Source organism: Rhopilema esculentum, chromosome 4 (assembly GCF_057945365.1).
Source record: "Rhopilema esculentum isolate cy_ngs chromosome 4, ASM5794536v1, whole genome shotgun sequence".
Taxonomy (NCBI): domain Eukaryota; kingdom Metazoa; phylum Cnidaria; class Scyphozoa; order Rhizostomeae; family Rhizostomatidae; genus Rhopilema; species Rhopilema esculentum.
In genome coordinates, this window is record NC_142818.1 from 2,280,813 (window position 1) to 2,298,080 (window position 17,268).

Genomic DNA, 17,268 nt, shown 5'->3' on the forward strand with positions numbered 1-17,268 from the left:
ATTAGTTTGACTTTAGAGGATCAATGGAAATTTTTGATAAGAATAACAAAGACAAAATGAAACGGCAAATTACTTTGTCAGCCAATATCTTGTAAAGAGAAAGGTCAAGCTATTTATAAATGAATCCTTACTGACCTGACTGTTTCCATGAGTGAAGCTATAGCTAGTCAGGACTTAATAATTCTGACTCAGGAACGGAAGGCTGGTATACTAGGCAACTGTTGAAAATGAAAAGCTTCCTGTCCCGTTAGAAGGGGGGGGGGGCACGCCAATATTACATAATTTACATTATAAAAGAATCTAACATAGCCTTGGAAGCACATGCTAGCCTTGGAAGTTTATGTTTGTTTTGGCAAAGACTTAGATTTTCAAATTCTTAGTGAAAATTTCTAATAACCAGTACGAGAACCATCTTTACAGCTTTTTTGACACTAATGTCCTTGCTTTATTCGAGTTTTACAACATATCTCCCAACTCACTCGATATAATACGAAAATTCCTTCAAATTGCTGATGAAAGTTAGTGGATATGAAGCATCTTTGTGACTAAATTGGCAGGTACCTTGCCCGAAAATGAGAGGAGTTCTTTGTACGATTTAGATTACGTTTGAAATCCGTTCGTGTCTACAACAACTGGAAAACTACAACAGCAGCAACAACAAAATTCAATAACATTGGAATATTAAAGTTACTGTTTACAAGTCTGTCATAAAAAGATCAATGCCATTTAGGCACTGTTGTTCAGATGTCATTTAGGCAGGGCAGACGGCATAATGTAACAGGAATCGCCCTTTTTTCAAACAAAAGTGTAAATGCAGATACAAACACATTTTAGGATACACAGAGCGAAATAATATCTACAGGTGTGGACATTAGACAGAAATAATGTAATATTTTCAAGTGTTAGTACAATAGTCAAATGAATTTAGTTACTATTCAAGAAATGTTAAAATGTAAAACAAACAATATAAGACGACAAACATCTATAGAAACATCAATAGCAACATTGGAACTGAAACTTTCAATAAACAAGGGAAACAAAATGCCGCACGATGCTTTAAATAAATGTAAATGTAAAATTAATAGATTATACAAAAATAGTTAACCTGTGACTGCTTATATCATAATAGCTATTTCAAACGAGAGCAAAGATTTATCGTAAAAGATTAACAAAATGTTTTAAATTACATTGAAGATAATGAAAGTTGCAATACACCAATTTGAAAAATTTGAAAAATTCTTCAAAATGTTTTTGTATAAAATTTTTGACCTCAGATTCAGATTGAGAGCAATGATTTTAGTCTAATTGTAAGTTTTCATTATCATATTGCTCACGATACTGATTTTATGACGACATAAAGATAAAAACTTTATAAGGGATTTGACCGTGATTGGCGACTAGGGGGGTAAAGTTTCCCCCGGAACGATTTTTGCGGTCAAATCCCTTACAAGTTTTCAAACTTCATTTCTCCGTAAAATCTAAAATACAAGCTGAAACAATATGAAAAATGGTATCCCGCCTAAAATGATGGCGATAAAACCAAATCTGAGCTTAAAAAAGTCGTATAATTAAGTTTGGAGAAATTTTCAAAACGAGGTCGTAAGTCGAATTGGTGTATACAAGATAAACTGATAATACAGGGCTATTATGTGTTATTCTATGCTTAACGTGTGAGTCTATGACTCATGAATTACTTGTAAAACCACTAGTTAGTTATATCACTCTAAAAACAATACATTACTCTATACATAAACATTTTTTATAATGAACATATTCATCGATTAAAGAATGGACTCACTTTTTTGAAGAAATAGTCCAGTAAAGCATTCTGTTTGTTACTAAAAATCAAGGGTTTTTAAGATTGGGTGGAGCCTTTTATCTGAAATGAATTGTTTCTGGACATCTCTGCCAGTCACAGAAACCATGTTGATAGTGAGAAAGTATAACTGCAAACGACGTAAAATGAATGTTACAATAAGCAGTGAAGCGCAGAAATTAAAGGAAAATTAACAATGAAACTAAAAACATACAGGAAAAAAGAATGATATAGAAGATAAACGATCCTTACCAGAAAACAAATTTCTGTTTCAGTCATCTGTAGTCGATGACAAATTTTTGCAAAACGGAGCTACGATCCTTGCCGAAAATATTCAGGACACCACAATATTCTCGTTCAAAAGTGAAAACCCCAGGATTTAACTACTTTCTTAAGTTCTGAAAACTTTCACTAAACTCCCAGAACAATGTTAATCTTTTCATTAGGAGTGTTTATGCATCCAAACCTAGTAAGACTGTTACTGACAATCATTGAAGATTGACATTAATAAACATTGTAATTGGGGGAGGGGAGAGGGGGAGAGGGGGAGGGGAGAAGGGGAGGGGGGAGGGAAGGGAAACAGCAGTTAAATAGCAGTTATATATGGTAAATAGCAGTTAAACAAACTAGTAACATTGCTAAAATATCTATCTGAGAAACCAGGCTTTTCTTGAAAATTACGGCCTAATGGAAAAACTGAGACCGATGTGTTTAATCACTACATAGAAATATTGTACATTTTTGGTAAAAATTCTTTCTTTTTTCTGAAAATCCCTTAAAAACCGTTCGTTTTGCTGGACATCTCGCATGCTATTGGTAAGAGTGAATTGCCACTCAACTAAGACAGCATAGACGAATGATTAAAATCAGAAACATCTCCTAAAATAACTCACTCGTAGCTAACTGGTTGCGTTTGCTGGAGCTTGAAGTACTTGATCTGGTTCACTTTTTGAGGTCTGTGCTGCCTGCTTCCTAAAAGTAAGCGCCCTATTTGATTAGCCTAGAACCGAGTTTATGTTTAAAGACAATAGCTGCCAGCACCCGTTACCAAAAAAATAAATCCAATATACAATTTATTTCAAGTGAAACAGCCCTAGTAAGCCTAGAACAAAAGATTCACCCAAGAATGCACCCATCATCCCCCATACCAACACCACCGACAAAGAACTAACCTAGAAATATACAACAACAATTTGGAATAATGACAGCATGTATTAGAACGTTACATAAAGGTTGATCACATGACACTCCTATTACGTGCAAACAATAACAATTAACTGTAACATTAAAAGCAAGCATTTTTATGGAAAAGCTCAGAAGAGAAAAAGAAAATACCTCTCAAAATATTGCATTCGCTTCCTCCGTACTTCTTCAGCATCAGCCACTTTTGCAGGCTCTATATTAAACCAGGAACACAGAAAAAAAGTCTATCAAGCGAAGCTATCTGGTAAAAAATTTAAGAGCATGAAATACGATTATAAGCTTTTTTCTTTCTTTTTCAAAGTTGGTGCAATTTCTAGCTATGCATACTCAAACTAATTAAAACCAACTAATTTAAATTACCAATGCTAAATATAATGTAAATCGATTATAACCGATTTTGCATACGTATTTCTTGCAAAGATTACAAGTACAATTGAGCGATGTAAATTCTGAGATTTTCTTCTACAAAAAAGGTTTGAAAAAATAGTTTTAGCTTCATTGAAAAGATAATTTAGTTGTGTGTAGTAAATAAATGTCGCCAAGATTTTACTTTATTTATCGTCTCATTTTCTTTATTTTATAGTGACAAATTGATTTTTAAAATGGGAGTTTTCATCACCTTCTGGCAATTTTAAATGTGTGGTGACAAATCCAATCATTATGTGACACCCACTTCCAAACTCTTGCCTCTAAAATCCGCCCCTTGCAGTTGGTAAACGAAATATACTGATCAAGTTCTTTTTATGGTGGTTTCAAGAATATATAAGACTTTTGGAAGGAAATTTCAATGGAAAGGGGTAGAGTACTAGAATATATGTTTTGTATCCTCAGTTATAAAATACTCATTAGGTTCAGATATTGAAACTCATTGTTAGGCTCGTCCACGTCCATTTGATTTCATCGCATAGTGAAGCTCTGCTTTGCAGAAAATAATTAGCTTTGTTGTAACTAGTTTCCACAAAATTTGGGGTTTGATGCTCTGAACGAGTATTTCCACCAGCTGTCAGTGATATTTAATATTCTATGTTTATAGGCTGTATTCGTTTTGAATTGCTATGCATTGTCTAACAACCAGAAAGAAACTCATTACAAAATTATATTAGCTATCCAGCATTGAAAGTTGCCACGACGCGACCACAAAATAACGACAGTCTAATCTTGTGCCTATGCGATAATTAAAGCATTATGTTGTTGGCAATCATGTGCAAATATAAGAAAATTGCCTGGTCTTAACGCCACACCTGTTAATTTGTCTTAAGTTGAAGCAGACAAGAACTGAGCTTCTTCAGACAGACATCCTTTCTTCCGACCCAGTGACGGGATTTCAAAGGTTAAGTTCTACGAGTAATACGCTGCTGCACCCAGAATCTATTGGCCTTGGCTAAAAATACCCCGTGCTTTCAAGGGAGGTGATGGAGGCCCCGAGTGCTTTGATAGGAACCCTAGCTTCAGTGTTGTTCCTAACACCACTTCAATTTTGGCTTTCAATTAATATAACATCTGGCTTTCAATTTTGGACTATAATTTGTTTGAAGACCAGCGCAGGATCACAAATTTGATCCAGACAGATTTGCCCAAGGTCTTATTTGTCCTATTCGTTAACAGGGACGCGATTTGAGAGCAAGAGGTCTTATCAGTGGCTCAGGCAGACTTTTTCTCTTCCTAACGAAATCGCTCGATGACTGTGGCTTTTGGATACTAATTCTTGCTGATCCCTCTACGGTGAATTGAACCATTATTTGGAAAACAGGTTCCAAACTTTCTACAAGCCCACTGAGGTTCAAAACCTTTCTACATCCTATTTGTGCATGCAGCTTAAGAAAAACGAAATTCTGCAGATAAAAACACTAAAGAAGCTTAACAAGAAAAAGCAAAATATACTTATTTGTGGTATTTGAGATAAAAAAGGACATAAAATTACCTGATGCCTGCTGGCTTTGGTTAGCTTCTTTTCCTTCTGAGCTGCTCTTTGAGCATGTGTTCTGAGAATTATTCGCGGGAATAGGGTTAAATCGAAGAAATTGGTCTGCTTCGCATGTTGGTAATTCACCACTGACAATGAAGATAGAGTAGCCTGAAATCAAAAGGGGTTACGACATCTTATCAGTGATGTGGCTCTAGATGTTTGTGATAGTAAGGGGGTAGACAAATGGGGTGGCCACTAACCACAGTCCCCCCCCCACTTTTTCAGAAAGTTGATCCTTGAGATTCTAGCAAACCTGATGAGAAAACTTCAGGCAGGGGGGTATGTACGTTATCTAGAATCGTCACATGTAAATGACATTTCTTGGGAGACAACAGGTGTTTCCTCCGGAAGAAAAGTTTCAAACAGGGGGAAGGGCGTGATCCAAATGGGCGTTGTCCTTGACACACCTTTTGTCCCCCCCACTTATCCCAGGCTGGAGCCGCAACTGGTTCTAGCCATAAAATATCAGGAGAACTTGTCTTTCTTGCTGCAACGTTGACACACGGGAGATGTTGAAAATACAATTTAATAACATATGCAGTTCAGGAAATGGAAGGTCGTGATACGTACTATCACTTGATTTTAAAAATATATCTGCGTTTACGAGACGAGAATCTGTCTACGTGCTGTAGCCGACCATACGCTTGCTTACACTGCTGCACTAATGATCACTTGGTTAAATTACTCCAGTATTTTATGATTTATGTGTGAAAATATCTTATGAACGTTTAAGCTACACCTTTTCTTGATATTTGCATCCTCTGGTACAGTTTTGCCTCAGTTCGAAGCGCAATGACAAACCAATCCATAGTGCCAGGTAATATTTTCAACGATAAAAAGTAATATGCGAGAAAACGTATTCTAGCTCACCCTCTTTTTCTAGCTGAGCTAAGAAAAGGCTTAGATACGTCCCCGTCACGAGAGCTGGCCCACTTTGATTGGAGTCTAAATTGAACCACTAGAGAAAGAACCGGATGAATTAAAACGCATTCCATGCTGCGTTATAAGCAATAAAGAGGTGACCGAAACCTATGGCATTTAGGAAGGATGTAATAGTTGATTTATTTTCTTTGATTCTCTATGCATACTGAAATACAACCTGTCAAGCCCATTTTTCAAATTCCTTTGACATGTTTAGCCGATACAACAAAGTTACCCAGCACACTAACTGTACTTCCGAATGTATAGCATAAAAATTTACAGTTAAAATATTAAAACATGATGATAATAAAAAATCTCAAAAAATTAACATTCTGAAAAGATTTTTCATTTCCAAAGGAGATATGTAACTTGATTTTGAAACATTGAAAAGTAGGCAAGCTTGATGACTGCTTTAAATCCACAACATTCAAGATGCAATTAAAATAATCAACTTGGTAATCAAACAAGAGTAAGTTCTTTCTTTATATGTCAATAAATTATTATTGAAAATGGTGTTGAGGATTATGGAAAATTTAGTATAACTACCTGATTCCCTAGTTTGCGTATAGTAATCCAATGCTTTTCTAGATTGCATATGAAGGCATTCTCAAATCTAGAGAAAATGTTTCATTATTCAAAGTTGTCTGGTAATCAAGGCTTTGTGATAGAATGCAATAAGTAAGAAACTAATGAATCATAATGATGATTATATCAATAATTCAAAAATGCAACTACGCATGAACAGAATATAAAGTAGCAAGAAAATAAAAAAAATTTTTGAATTCTTTTGTACCAGTCACCAAACTTTAAAAAAACACTTTTTTACAATATAAAAAGAGCCAAGCTAGATTGTTACAATAAACAAACAAAAAACTCATCATAAGACCAGTCTTGAAAAAGGTAGGTTGGAAACTTTACCATGGGCTCCGACACAGATTGGAAAATGTGGGGGGGGGGGGGGCAAGTGAATATTTAACACTCATAACAAAAGATTTTGAAAAAAATTCTATTGTTTTCAAGAAAAGTGAGGAGTCCATGACCCCCACAGCCCCCCTTCATCAGAGGCCCTGTTTACACACTTTTTTATAGGAATATTTAAATTTTTGAAGCAATATTCTTAATTTCTTTTTATTTTGAGCTTAAGATTATTCATAAATTATTTTAAAGCGACACAATATGTAACTGAGTCTCATTATTTTGCTTTCTGAATAACTCAAATAAACAAAAAATTTAATTCTTGATGAGGCTTGAGCTCTGCATTATTTTTAAATTATTCTTAAATTTCAGTGATGTTGAGTCTTAATGTTCCTTTAGGCTATATTCTTATCATTATTATAAAAGTGTGTATGGCTAAGCAAAATCTTTTCATCTTTTTGGCCATAAAAAAAGCTATACCTATGCATCAAGGAAAACAACAACTTTACCTACTCTAGGTATTCCCTTGCAGTTCGAGCACCTTGGCTTGTGAATGAAACTAAATCTAGCCCCCATACTTGTAATGCTTTGCATATCACCTGAATGAGGAAATACAAATACCACATGAAGTAATAATTTAACATTCTGAAACTTTGATTATCATATGTCTCTGGAAAATTAACTTCTTTATCAGAAGGTATTTGAATCATGTGTAAAGGACAATTCAAGTAACAATATGAAAAGCAACCAGGGCCATCATGAGAGGGGCAGCATGGGGGACAAATTGCCCCAGGGTCTTGATGTAGAGGGGCCTGATGATGTAATGAATTTCAATCTAAGAATGGGAATAATCAGACAAAGCAAAAAAACGATGTATAAAATTAGTGAAACATTTTAAACAATTGCAAGAAATGACTGCAAGAATCATTCTAAATGCATTAAAAGCTAATCGGAAGGGTGTGGTTGCAAAAAATTTTACTGCTTCAACAGGCCTTGTCTTTCAGCATTGCCCCAGGGCCACTAAAACCTCTGATAGCAACGATCAAATGAAGGACAATACCCACAGAACAGCCTTAAAAAAGAACTATAACAAACATCAATAATGTTTTGAGTTCCATAGGGGACATATCAAGATTTTTTTACAAAAAGAGGCATATCTTGTTTTGGGATGGGTTGTGTGAAAATATCAATGTCTTGTTAATAATAAGCAAGAGCGTAGCCAGTAAAAGCTTTTGAAAGTTAAAAATGTTCAAACCTGGATAGAGAAAAATCCAGAATCATCCATATTGCTTGAGGGTTGCTGTTGAGCACAAATATAAAAAATGTATGAAAATATTTAAGGACCCTCATCTTTTGGATGATAATAGTAAGTACAACAAGATTTTCTTTTCTTTCTTAAATTCAACTATTAATACTGATAAAATAACTGCTATATATTGGGATGATATTTTAAAAAGTGATGAAAAATATCAGAATTTTGCTGTTTGGCCAATTTTGTTAAATTGGACTCTAGGATGGGCAATGACACCTCAAAATGAATAATCAATCATAATTAGAAATATTTGTTAAAAAAATTATTTTATAATATTAGTAACTATGTATCAAAAAACACTCAGATAAACATGAAAAACCCTAGACACCAAATGCAAGAATAAAAACTAACTAACAACCTGCATGAATTGAAGATATTCTGGAGAATTAGTATCTCCTTCTGACATTCTTTCTCTTTCAGCTTCATCTAATTCTTTTGCAAAATGAGCTAAATCCACTGCATTGTAATATTGGCCTATCATGATACAAAAATACGATTGACTGCCTATATATATCTTTATTGTTTTGTAATATGAAATGTTATGCAGGTTTAGATAGAAGTTCCTTGGGATCTACAAATTTACAAAATTATTCTAATGCAAATTTTCTCCTCAGGCAATCAGCAGGTAACTAAGAAAAAGTAAATTTCATTTTCTAAATAACCACCTACCTAAGTACAATAGGGGCATCATGGGGGCTAGGGGAACATTTCCCCCTCCGCTTCTTAAAGGGCCTCTCCAGCCAAAAAAAAATTTTTTTTTTTATTGACTAAAAAGTTAGCATCTGGTGCGTGTATTATGGCGAAGTTGTCGTTTTTGCAAAGTTTCAATTAGTTTAGAAGTTATAAGGCTTTAAAGTTGCACCTTTCCGAGAAAAAAATGACAAAAGCCGAATCAGTTTTGTGACATTCTGACGTCACAGTGTGCGGCTCTCGTTCGTCATGAATTTCTTATATCTTCCACCGAATTGTGAAGGAGTCATGGTCACGCGTTGATAACTGCATCTAAATCTACAGCAGGTGCTTTTTAGGATCGAAAAATATTAAATGTTTACAATTATTCTAAGTTTACGGGTCGGAATGTGTCCATGCTGTGTGACGACTTTGTTTTGATCACCTGTGGAGGCCTACAAAGCTACGGCTTCCTGTTCCAGCTCTACCCTCGCGTATAATTAATCGAAACTGACACTTCAAGTTGTTTTCCAGAAACGATGAACAACTAAAGGCTTCAGAATTGATATCTGAAATGCTCAAACTAAAAGCTGGTGGAACCAGGGGCGGATCCAGCGTCTGCGTTTGGGGAGGGCCATTTATGAAAGAAGAGGAGGCCTGCGAAAATTTCACAGACACGCCCTTCAAAGTCTCACCGAACGCGGGAAACGCCCCTTTCTATCAAAAAATTTCATAAGAAGGTACACTCTCAGAACACTGAAAATTAAGAAACTTCATTGCTGCGAGAAACTTCCAAGCGAAGTAAAGGCTAAAATACATGATGAAAAATTGATGAACTTTGGCTAATCGTGTAAACACGCGCTTCTTTAGTTAAACTGATGAAAAACGGATATAGAAATAACTTTGGGGAAAACTGACATAAAAAACTGATCGTGTATTTCAGCCTTTACAAATATTCATATTGAATATTTGGTCAGCAGCTTTCGCGCTTGACTTGGGAGGGGAACTATGACGCATCAGAGTTCGTGAATGACATTATAATTCCTGTGTTCAAGAAGCCGGCATAAGACACGTACCCTTAAGATGAAAAAAAGATTTAGAAAATGAGCAAAAGTCCCCACGTATTTGGTGCGTATAATTTGAATGGTAAATTTTCAAAATGGGTAGTCACCAAAAATTCATCGCAGCATAACAGGCAAAGCTGAGTAGTTATAGGTACTGTTTTGCTTTTGTTGGAAATAGTGACGCTTTTTGGGTATCACAATCGCAATAACACGATGAACAATGTTTGAACTGTAACCCATTTTAGCCATAACTTTCTCAACCATTAACGTTTGCAGACGTCATTCATTCATGATCGCAGTCATGATTTGTGTTAAACCATAGTCCATATGAGCCGCGAGATCCGGTCACATCTAATTTTGCATTGAACTATTGTTTTAGGCTTATCATAATTCTTGTGTTACACATCCACTTGCAACTTATTGCCTCACTGAAAGCGAGAGAATAAAGCCGACTGGAGGTTTGATTAAAATGTCTGGTCCGCCAAAGAAATCAAGAACTCTTGAATCATTCTTCTCAAAAAGTAGCCGCACCAGTTCAGTTGGAGATAACCCTGAAATCTCTAAAACATGTGAAACTACCACTTGCCAAGAATTTGAATCAAAATCTACTGGTGAAGAATTCGACACACAAAGCCAAGTTGCGGTAGTCCAGGATTGTCCTGAAGAGGAAACACACCCAGACCTCTGTTGTATGGCGACACAAGTAAATGTTGCAATATCTGATAGATATGACATTGGTAGAGCTATAATGAAAACAAAACGAGGAGAACAGCTGACAGATAACGAAAGGGAAGCATATTTATCGAAGAGGTGGGTGCCGCAGAGAAGGGATGAATATCCATTTTCTGAAAAGAAAAAACCAAAGAATCAGCTCATGGTTGGTATGTCCTCGACAACGAAGCGTTTTCTGGGTGAAAATCACTTGAAAACCTTCCCCTGGCTAGCTGTCAGCAGAGAGCCAAAATGTTGCGGTGCTTGGTGTGTTTATTGCGTTTTATTCAAGACGTGCGAGAGTGGAGGTGGAAGAGGTGCACAATACGGAGGTGGAGCAGGCCAGTCAATGGGCAAACTTGTTAACAAGCCTCTTGTAAACTTTTCAGACTTGACAGGGAAAAATGGAGCCCTCACAAGTCACCAAGAAACATCTTTTCATAAGACATGTGCCATAAAGTACACGGAGTTCTTGAGCCGTGCAACACCTGGGAGTGAGAAGGACGTTCGATCAATAATGAACATTGAAAGGCAGAAAGAGATTGAAAGAAACAGGACTGCGCTGGTTCCCATCATCGACACCCTTCTAACATGCGCCAGGCAAAATATTGCGCTTAGAGGCCATCGTGATGATGGACCAGTAGATTCAACTGGGATGGAACCCAAGCACAATGATGGAAACTTCAGGGCATTGCTGCGATTGAGAGTACGGGGAGGAGATACAAACTTGAAAGATCACTTGAAATCTTGCAAACGCAATGCTTCTTTGGTAAGCAAAACGATACAAAACGAGCTAATTGCCTGTGCAGGAAATATTGTCAAAGAGGACATAGTAAGAGATGTAAAAAATGCAAAATTCTGGACAATAATGGCCGACGAAACCCAAGATTGTGCGAAACGAGAACAGTTGGTCATTGCAATTCGTTACGTTGACACAAAAAATGTGCCAAAAATTATCAAAGAAGAACCGGTCGCAATTTTAGACCTGATTGCAGACATAAAAAGCAGTGACCAATCAGATGAAACAGAGCACAATGAAATTAAGCTATGTGGCAAGGCAATAGGGGAGACTCTACTCCGCCATATAAGTGAGCTTGGGTTGGATTTGCAGTACCTCGTTGGTCAAGGATATGATGGTGCTGCATCGATGTCCAGTGAGCGAGTTGGTGTTTGCTCCTTTATCAAATCTGCTGCGCCACTCGCTGACTACTTCCACTGCTGCATGCACGCGCTAAATCTAAGTTGTTCTCGAGCCGCAAAGATACCAGCAATCAGACATTGCATGGATGACATCAAAGATATCAACAATTTCTTCAAGCATGCGAAAAGAAACAGCTATTTGCAAGCAGTCATAGCACGAGAATCAATTGAAGAGCTTCAGCGACGGCAGTTGGTGACCCTCTGTGAAACAAGATTTGTCGAAAGACATGAATCAGTTTTGGTTGCACGACAGCTTTTGCCTTACATCGTTGTGTGCTTGGAGGAAATGCTCGCTTGGGACTCATTAGATACAAGAAAAGATGCCAGGAGATTGTTAAAAAGTTTGCAAGACCCTCAGTTCCTTGTAGCGCTAGTATTGGCCGAGAAAGTGTCTGCTGTACTTCGCCCAGTGTCCCGTTCTTTGCAACAAATTGGTAGCGATCTTGTGAAAGCAATGTCGACGATTTCTGCGACACAGTCAAAGCTTTACACGTGGCGTAAAGGTGAAGAAAATGAGTTTGCTTCGATGTTTGAAGAGGCAATGCTTCTTGGCGAAAATATTGGAGTGACCAGAGAAGAGATGCACGCAATTCCTCGAGCAGTCAGTCAATCCAGGTTCAGATCAAATGCAGGTGAAGCCAATCAAAAAGCCATTGATTATTATCGTATCAATGTGTTTTTACCTCTTCTTGATGAAGTGGCTGGAGATATGAAAGCAAGATTTGGTCCCCATCAGCAGAAGATTGCGACGCTTACAAGAATTCTGCCTTGTTTCGTCAAAGAATCAACTTGGCAAGATATTTTGCCTGCAGCACTAAAATACGGAGTCTTTTTAGACCCCTTGTCCATTGTTGAAGGAGAGTATGAAATTTGGAAGCAGCAATGGCTGTCACGTGGAACAAGTACAGTAGCAAATACCGCTATCGGCGCTTTAGGCGACTGCCAAGGTGATGTATTTCCTAATTTGCATACATTACTCAACATTCTCACTGTGCTACCGGTGACAACAGCAGAACCCGAACGACTATTTTCTAAACTGAATAGTACCCTGACAGCAATTCGGTCAACAATGTCTGAGGAGAGATTAGAATCCCTACTTCTTCTGCAAGTTCACCGTGACAGAACACCAACGAGCGATAAACTCATTGACTCATTCGCAGCATTAAAATCAAGACGAATCCCATTAAAGCTGTAAGTAGTTAAAAGATGGACAAAATGACGTTGCTATTATATCGCAATACTCAACATTGAAACACACCACTTCTCGCGCAAAATGAGCTCGCATGTAGCTTTTCGTTTCAAAGGCAAAATCTCCGATAACGTTTTTGCTACGATATAGCTACTTCCTTTTCAAATTCTTTTCTGAATATATTGACATCAGTTGGGATCACTGATTTCCACAAAATTACTCAATCAAAGCTCTCATGTTTCTATGCTCGCAGTTAGTGTTCTCATGTAATGTAATAAGTAATTTTGGTTTGTTAGTTATATAAACAACTAGTTTCTTGTTATGCAAAAACTTTTACCTTATCAATTTACATGTTTAGTTAATGTATTTACTGTCTTTTCATTCAAAGTTTCTCGTTGTCGAATCGTTTGGGGGGGGCCATGGCCCCCCCGGCCCCCCCTGTAGATCCGCCAATGGGTGGAACAGAACTGAGAGCACCAACAATTGCAGTGTTCAATTTGCGAATCGCCGACGTTCGATTCGGTTTGAGGCGAGACTAACGAAATACACTGTGACGTCAAAATTGCGTCACAGTGTCACCAAACTAAAAATATTTTGTCGGTTAATTCAATTCAATTATCGAAATGCAAGAGCTTATATCTAACAAACTGTACAAAATATCGAAAAACAAATGACAAATTCGTGATCAGCAGGTTCACCTCCTTTGGATTAGCCAATAAAATGCAATTGCAAATTTTGGCTGGAGAGGCCCTTTAAAAGAAAAAATTTTGTATTTTGACTCAATTTTTGTAAGATAATGTTGTGGAAAGGGTTAATACTCTTTAGTTAAGTATTTTTTGTGACGTGGCTCTATAATTTGAAACTGCCTTTATGTTAACCAAATGTTAAACATCCTTGTTCCCAATTGGTCAATTAGGAATTTCTGTTGTAAAAGAGTGTTCCTGACAGTAAAAAGGTTGTGGCCTAGATTGCTGAACTCCCCCCCCCCCCCAAAAGCCCAGTGGCTGGAGCTGCCACTGCCTAAGTATAATGATGAACATAGAAAACATAAATATAAGATATTTGAAAATGTAAGACACACATACAACTTTAAATTATATTTTATTTTTCAAAACTAGTCATAGGCAACTGGGACATATGAAAGGGTGTATTTGCCAACCAATATTTTGAATATTGATCTAATTGTAGTATGTGTTAATGTTTCATAAAAGTTCAATAAGAAATTCTAGTACCTTGCAGCAGGGAGTTCAAACAATGTTGAGCACAAAGACCACCCTCTTGCTATGGAATAAAAATAAACATGGATTTACAAAAAACACAATATTCACATGTATTCCTCATTAAATTTCACATGTAATTCAATGTTTTTCTGACTCAACAGCATTAATTTGAGTAACTATTATTATTAGAACATTGAAAGGTTGCTATGCATACATCATTTAGGTATAATATTAATAAGGAACAGCATGTTGTCTTGGGAATTAAGAGTTAAACTATAAGGTTACTCAGTCCAAAATCACACTCTCTTTTTAGCCTCTACAAGCGTATAAAAGCTTTCAAAGGACTACTAGACTGCTGAGTTTGCCAAGTACATCTGTAACATTTTGTTTGCATGAAATATGTGCATCTTGATTGACATTTCTGCACCAGGATGGATTTCAAGATCTATATGCATCAAATAGGTTATTGACTTTTATATGGGGATGACCAGGGTGAATTCCATGTTCTGTATGCTGGAGATGCATTGGTGTAAAGGTGGATTGGTTTGCTGACCTGTTTTGAGCCAGTGTTTAACTACAGACGAACTTTGTTGTCAAAAACGATGATTAATATGTTTCCATTCTGAATTGTATCATACAACTTTTTGGCAAGCATTAAGATGAAGAACAGTTGACACAGCTTCATGAGTCACTGGCCAAAATCTGGCGTAAGATTTACATGGATTCCACCCTGGACTAATGGTTGTGCACTAGCTGGTGCAGCAAGGGGAATGATTTTTTTGAAGTTACACTCATAGAATCTTGTAAAATACACAAATTTGTTGCCTTCCTTTGAAAAAAATGTGGTTCAAATTACCTATTTGCACCTTTGTGCAAAATTTTTGTCTTTTTTATAAAGTGTGTGGGTCATGTCCAAAATAATATTACGCACTTGTTGATGAAAATTGCACGCGATATATAGATACATCACACGCTAATAGCAACTTTAGAAGTCTTGAAGGCCCCTTTATCAAGTAGAGGAACGTAATGCACAACTCTAAAAATTGCACTTTTGTTTACTTCATAATAACTACTTGATCAGCAGTGGAATCATTCTAATGTCACTCCATCTTAACAAACATGAATATGCTAAGGATGTTGTCATGTTGGGGAATTAAATTTTGTGCAAGAATTGGCAAAATAGGCTTTTAAATTATAGTTAAAAAAATTTACTGATTTGCACTAAACTGACATGATGAACAAATTTGGGTCGCCACAGACGTGAGTATAGATACATAGAAATTTTTTATACCTTTTCATGAAAGATCAATTCCATTATCTTTAGCTTGAAGTTTTGTCTTAGCTTCTTTCTCTGTTTTTCCAATTCAACCTTATAAAAATATTATGTTATCTATCATCTTGCTTCTTGGAACTGGGACCAAGGCTGGTGGACTTACATGAAGATATGAAAAGGAGGCTGCTGGCTTTGAATGGACCCTTCTTCAAGTTCCCTGTTATCCCATGGCCCACGCCTCCCATTTGCCCCCCGCTTTCGTTAGCCCTGCCCCTGCTTTTAGATTGTTATAACCACGTTCCTAGCTGGAAACGAAGGCCCCGTGGATGTCAAGGAGGCAGGAATAAGGAAGCAAAGTGGAAACTGTCTTTGAAGGGAACTTATTGCCCCTTATTATGGTCACTATTCGCAAGTTCGGGTAAAAAGGGCGCCATGGCAGTAAACATTCAGCCTAAAAGAGGCACTTACACAACTTTAAAGGACACATGCATAACTTTAATGGTCCGGAGTCCCTCCTGCCCCGTGTTTTTCGTCTCTGCCGAAAGGTTTTGTACTATCGATATTGACCCTCTTCCATCCGTCCAAATAGCCAGGCTTTTGTTTGACCAGTTAAGGGGTGAAGTGTCTTGCCATGTCATGCAAGGGTCTTCCCCCCAAAATTTCAGGAAAATGATCTTTTTCCTCTTCTAAGAGAAATAATTGTAGCAAAATCATGATTTCACCCCCTGGTTTTTAAAGCTTTGAGGCCTTATAACTTTTTACCGTTGAACTTTACAGTTGTAGTGTTTTGGTATTTTTAGCTTCATTTTTCATGATCTTTCAAATGAGCATAGAAAAATGTTTTTTGACAGAATAATTGTTTGTTTCTATGGGGGTGTCATTGTGGTCCGTATAACACACAAGCATGCGATTTTTTGTCCAAGGCCAAATCTTTTCTTTATCATAAAAACTTTCTTTGTGCAAAGATTTTTATGATTTTACCTCTAAAAGCACAAGATTTGTGTTTTTTAACATACCCTAAAATTTATAAATTTTCAAATTTCAATAAAATATGAAATGCAATGCATGCCATTAAATTATATTCAAATTTGCAAAATCCAACAACTCAAATACGTAAATGAAAACATATTACCTTTCTTTAAAAAAATTCACTGAAATTTAAGGTCATGCAAAAATCAATCCCAAAAAGATATGAGCATGTTTGACAATACCAAAATCGATACCCCTAAATCTATTCCCTACTTTGAAGAAAGGTCTCCCCCCCCCCCAAAAAAGATGGCACATCCAGTACCAGTGTATGTGGAAGTTATTTCCCTCCTGGGGTTCTTATAAAAAGGAGTTGAAAGTGAGTTTAAAGTGAGGAATACACTTTTTATATAAGCCCCACAAAATTTAAGTTTAGGTTGACTGTTCTTAATTTTTCTGAAAACCTGAGGCTGGATTGTTCTTAAATAATCGGTTGTAAACAGTGTAATTGCTATTAAACAGTGTAATGCTGAGCCTCATTTGCCAATAAAATGAACTAGACAACTTACATTTGCTGACAAGTTCACCCACACATTCACATTCACCGAAAAAAACACCCACACATGTCAAAAAGTCCTTGTTTTTAAAAAAAGAGGAAAAATAGAATTTTACAGAAGCTCAGCATCAGCTTGTTCTTAATTAGTTCTTAACTTTTGACCAATTTTAAGGCTCATGTTCTTATAAAATTGTTCTTATAAAAGAGTACAAAACAATATCGACATTTTGAAATGACAAGTGAGAAATTTCGTATTTGGCTTGACACAAGTATTTATTTACTTATGG

At 36.6% G+C, this 17,268-nt stretch overlaps 1 protein-coding gene across 1 annotated transcript; it reads right to left on the minus strand.

Annotated features, from left to right (window-relative positions):
- Nucleotides 1-865: 865 nt before the first annotated feature.
- On the minus strand, nucleotides 866-15,633 carry LOC135690883 (ataxin-3). Its single transcript, XM_089115114.1, has 11 exons — nucleotides 15,478-15,633; nucleotides 14,199-14,247; nucleotides 8,492-8,607; nucleotides 8,077-8,121; nucleotides 7,335-7,420; nucleotides 6,453-6,519; nucleotides 5,856-5,943; nucleotides 4,941-5,093; nucleotides 3,152-3,212; nucleotides 2,710-2,788; nucleotides 866-1,946 (listed from the first exon to the last, which is right to left on the minus strand). Exons 1-10 carry the CDS (start codon nucleotides 15,499-15,501, stop codon nucleotides 2,716-2,718), a joined length of 762 nt encoding a protein of 253 aa, XP_088971240.1. The 5' UTR covers nucleotides 15,502-15,633; the 3' UTR covers nucleotides 866-1,946; nucleotides 2,710-2,715.
- Nucleotides 15,634-17,268: the final 1,635 nt, after the last annotated feature.

Coding starts and splice junctions, on each gene's coding strand:
- LOC135690883 (XM_089115114.1), bottom strand. CDS start 15,501: ATGGAATTGATCTTTCATGAAAAG. Junction 14,248..15,477: donor AATTGATCTTTCATGAAAAG/GTATAAAAAATT, acceptor TTTATTCCATAG/CAAGAGGGTGGTCTTTGTGC. Junction 8,608..14,198: donor TTTGAACTCCCTGCTGCAAG/GTACTAGAATTT, acceptor GTATCATGATAG/GCCAATATTACAATGCAGTG.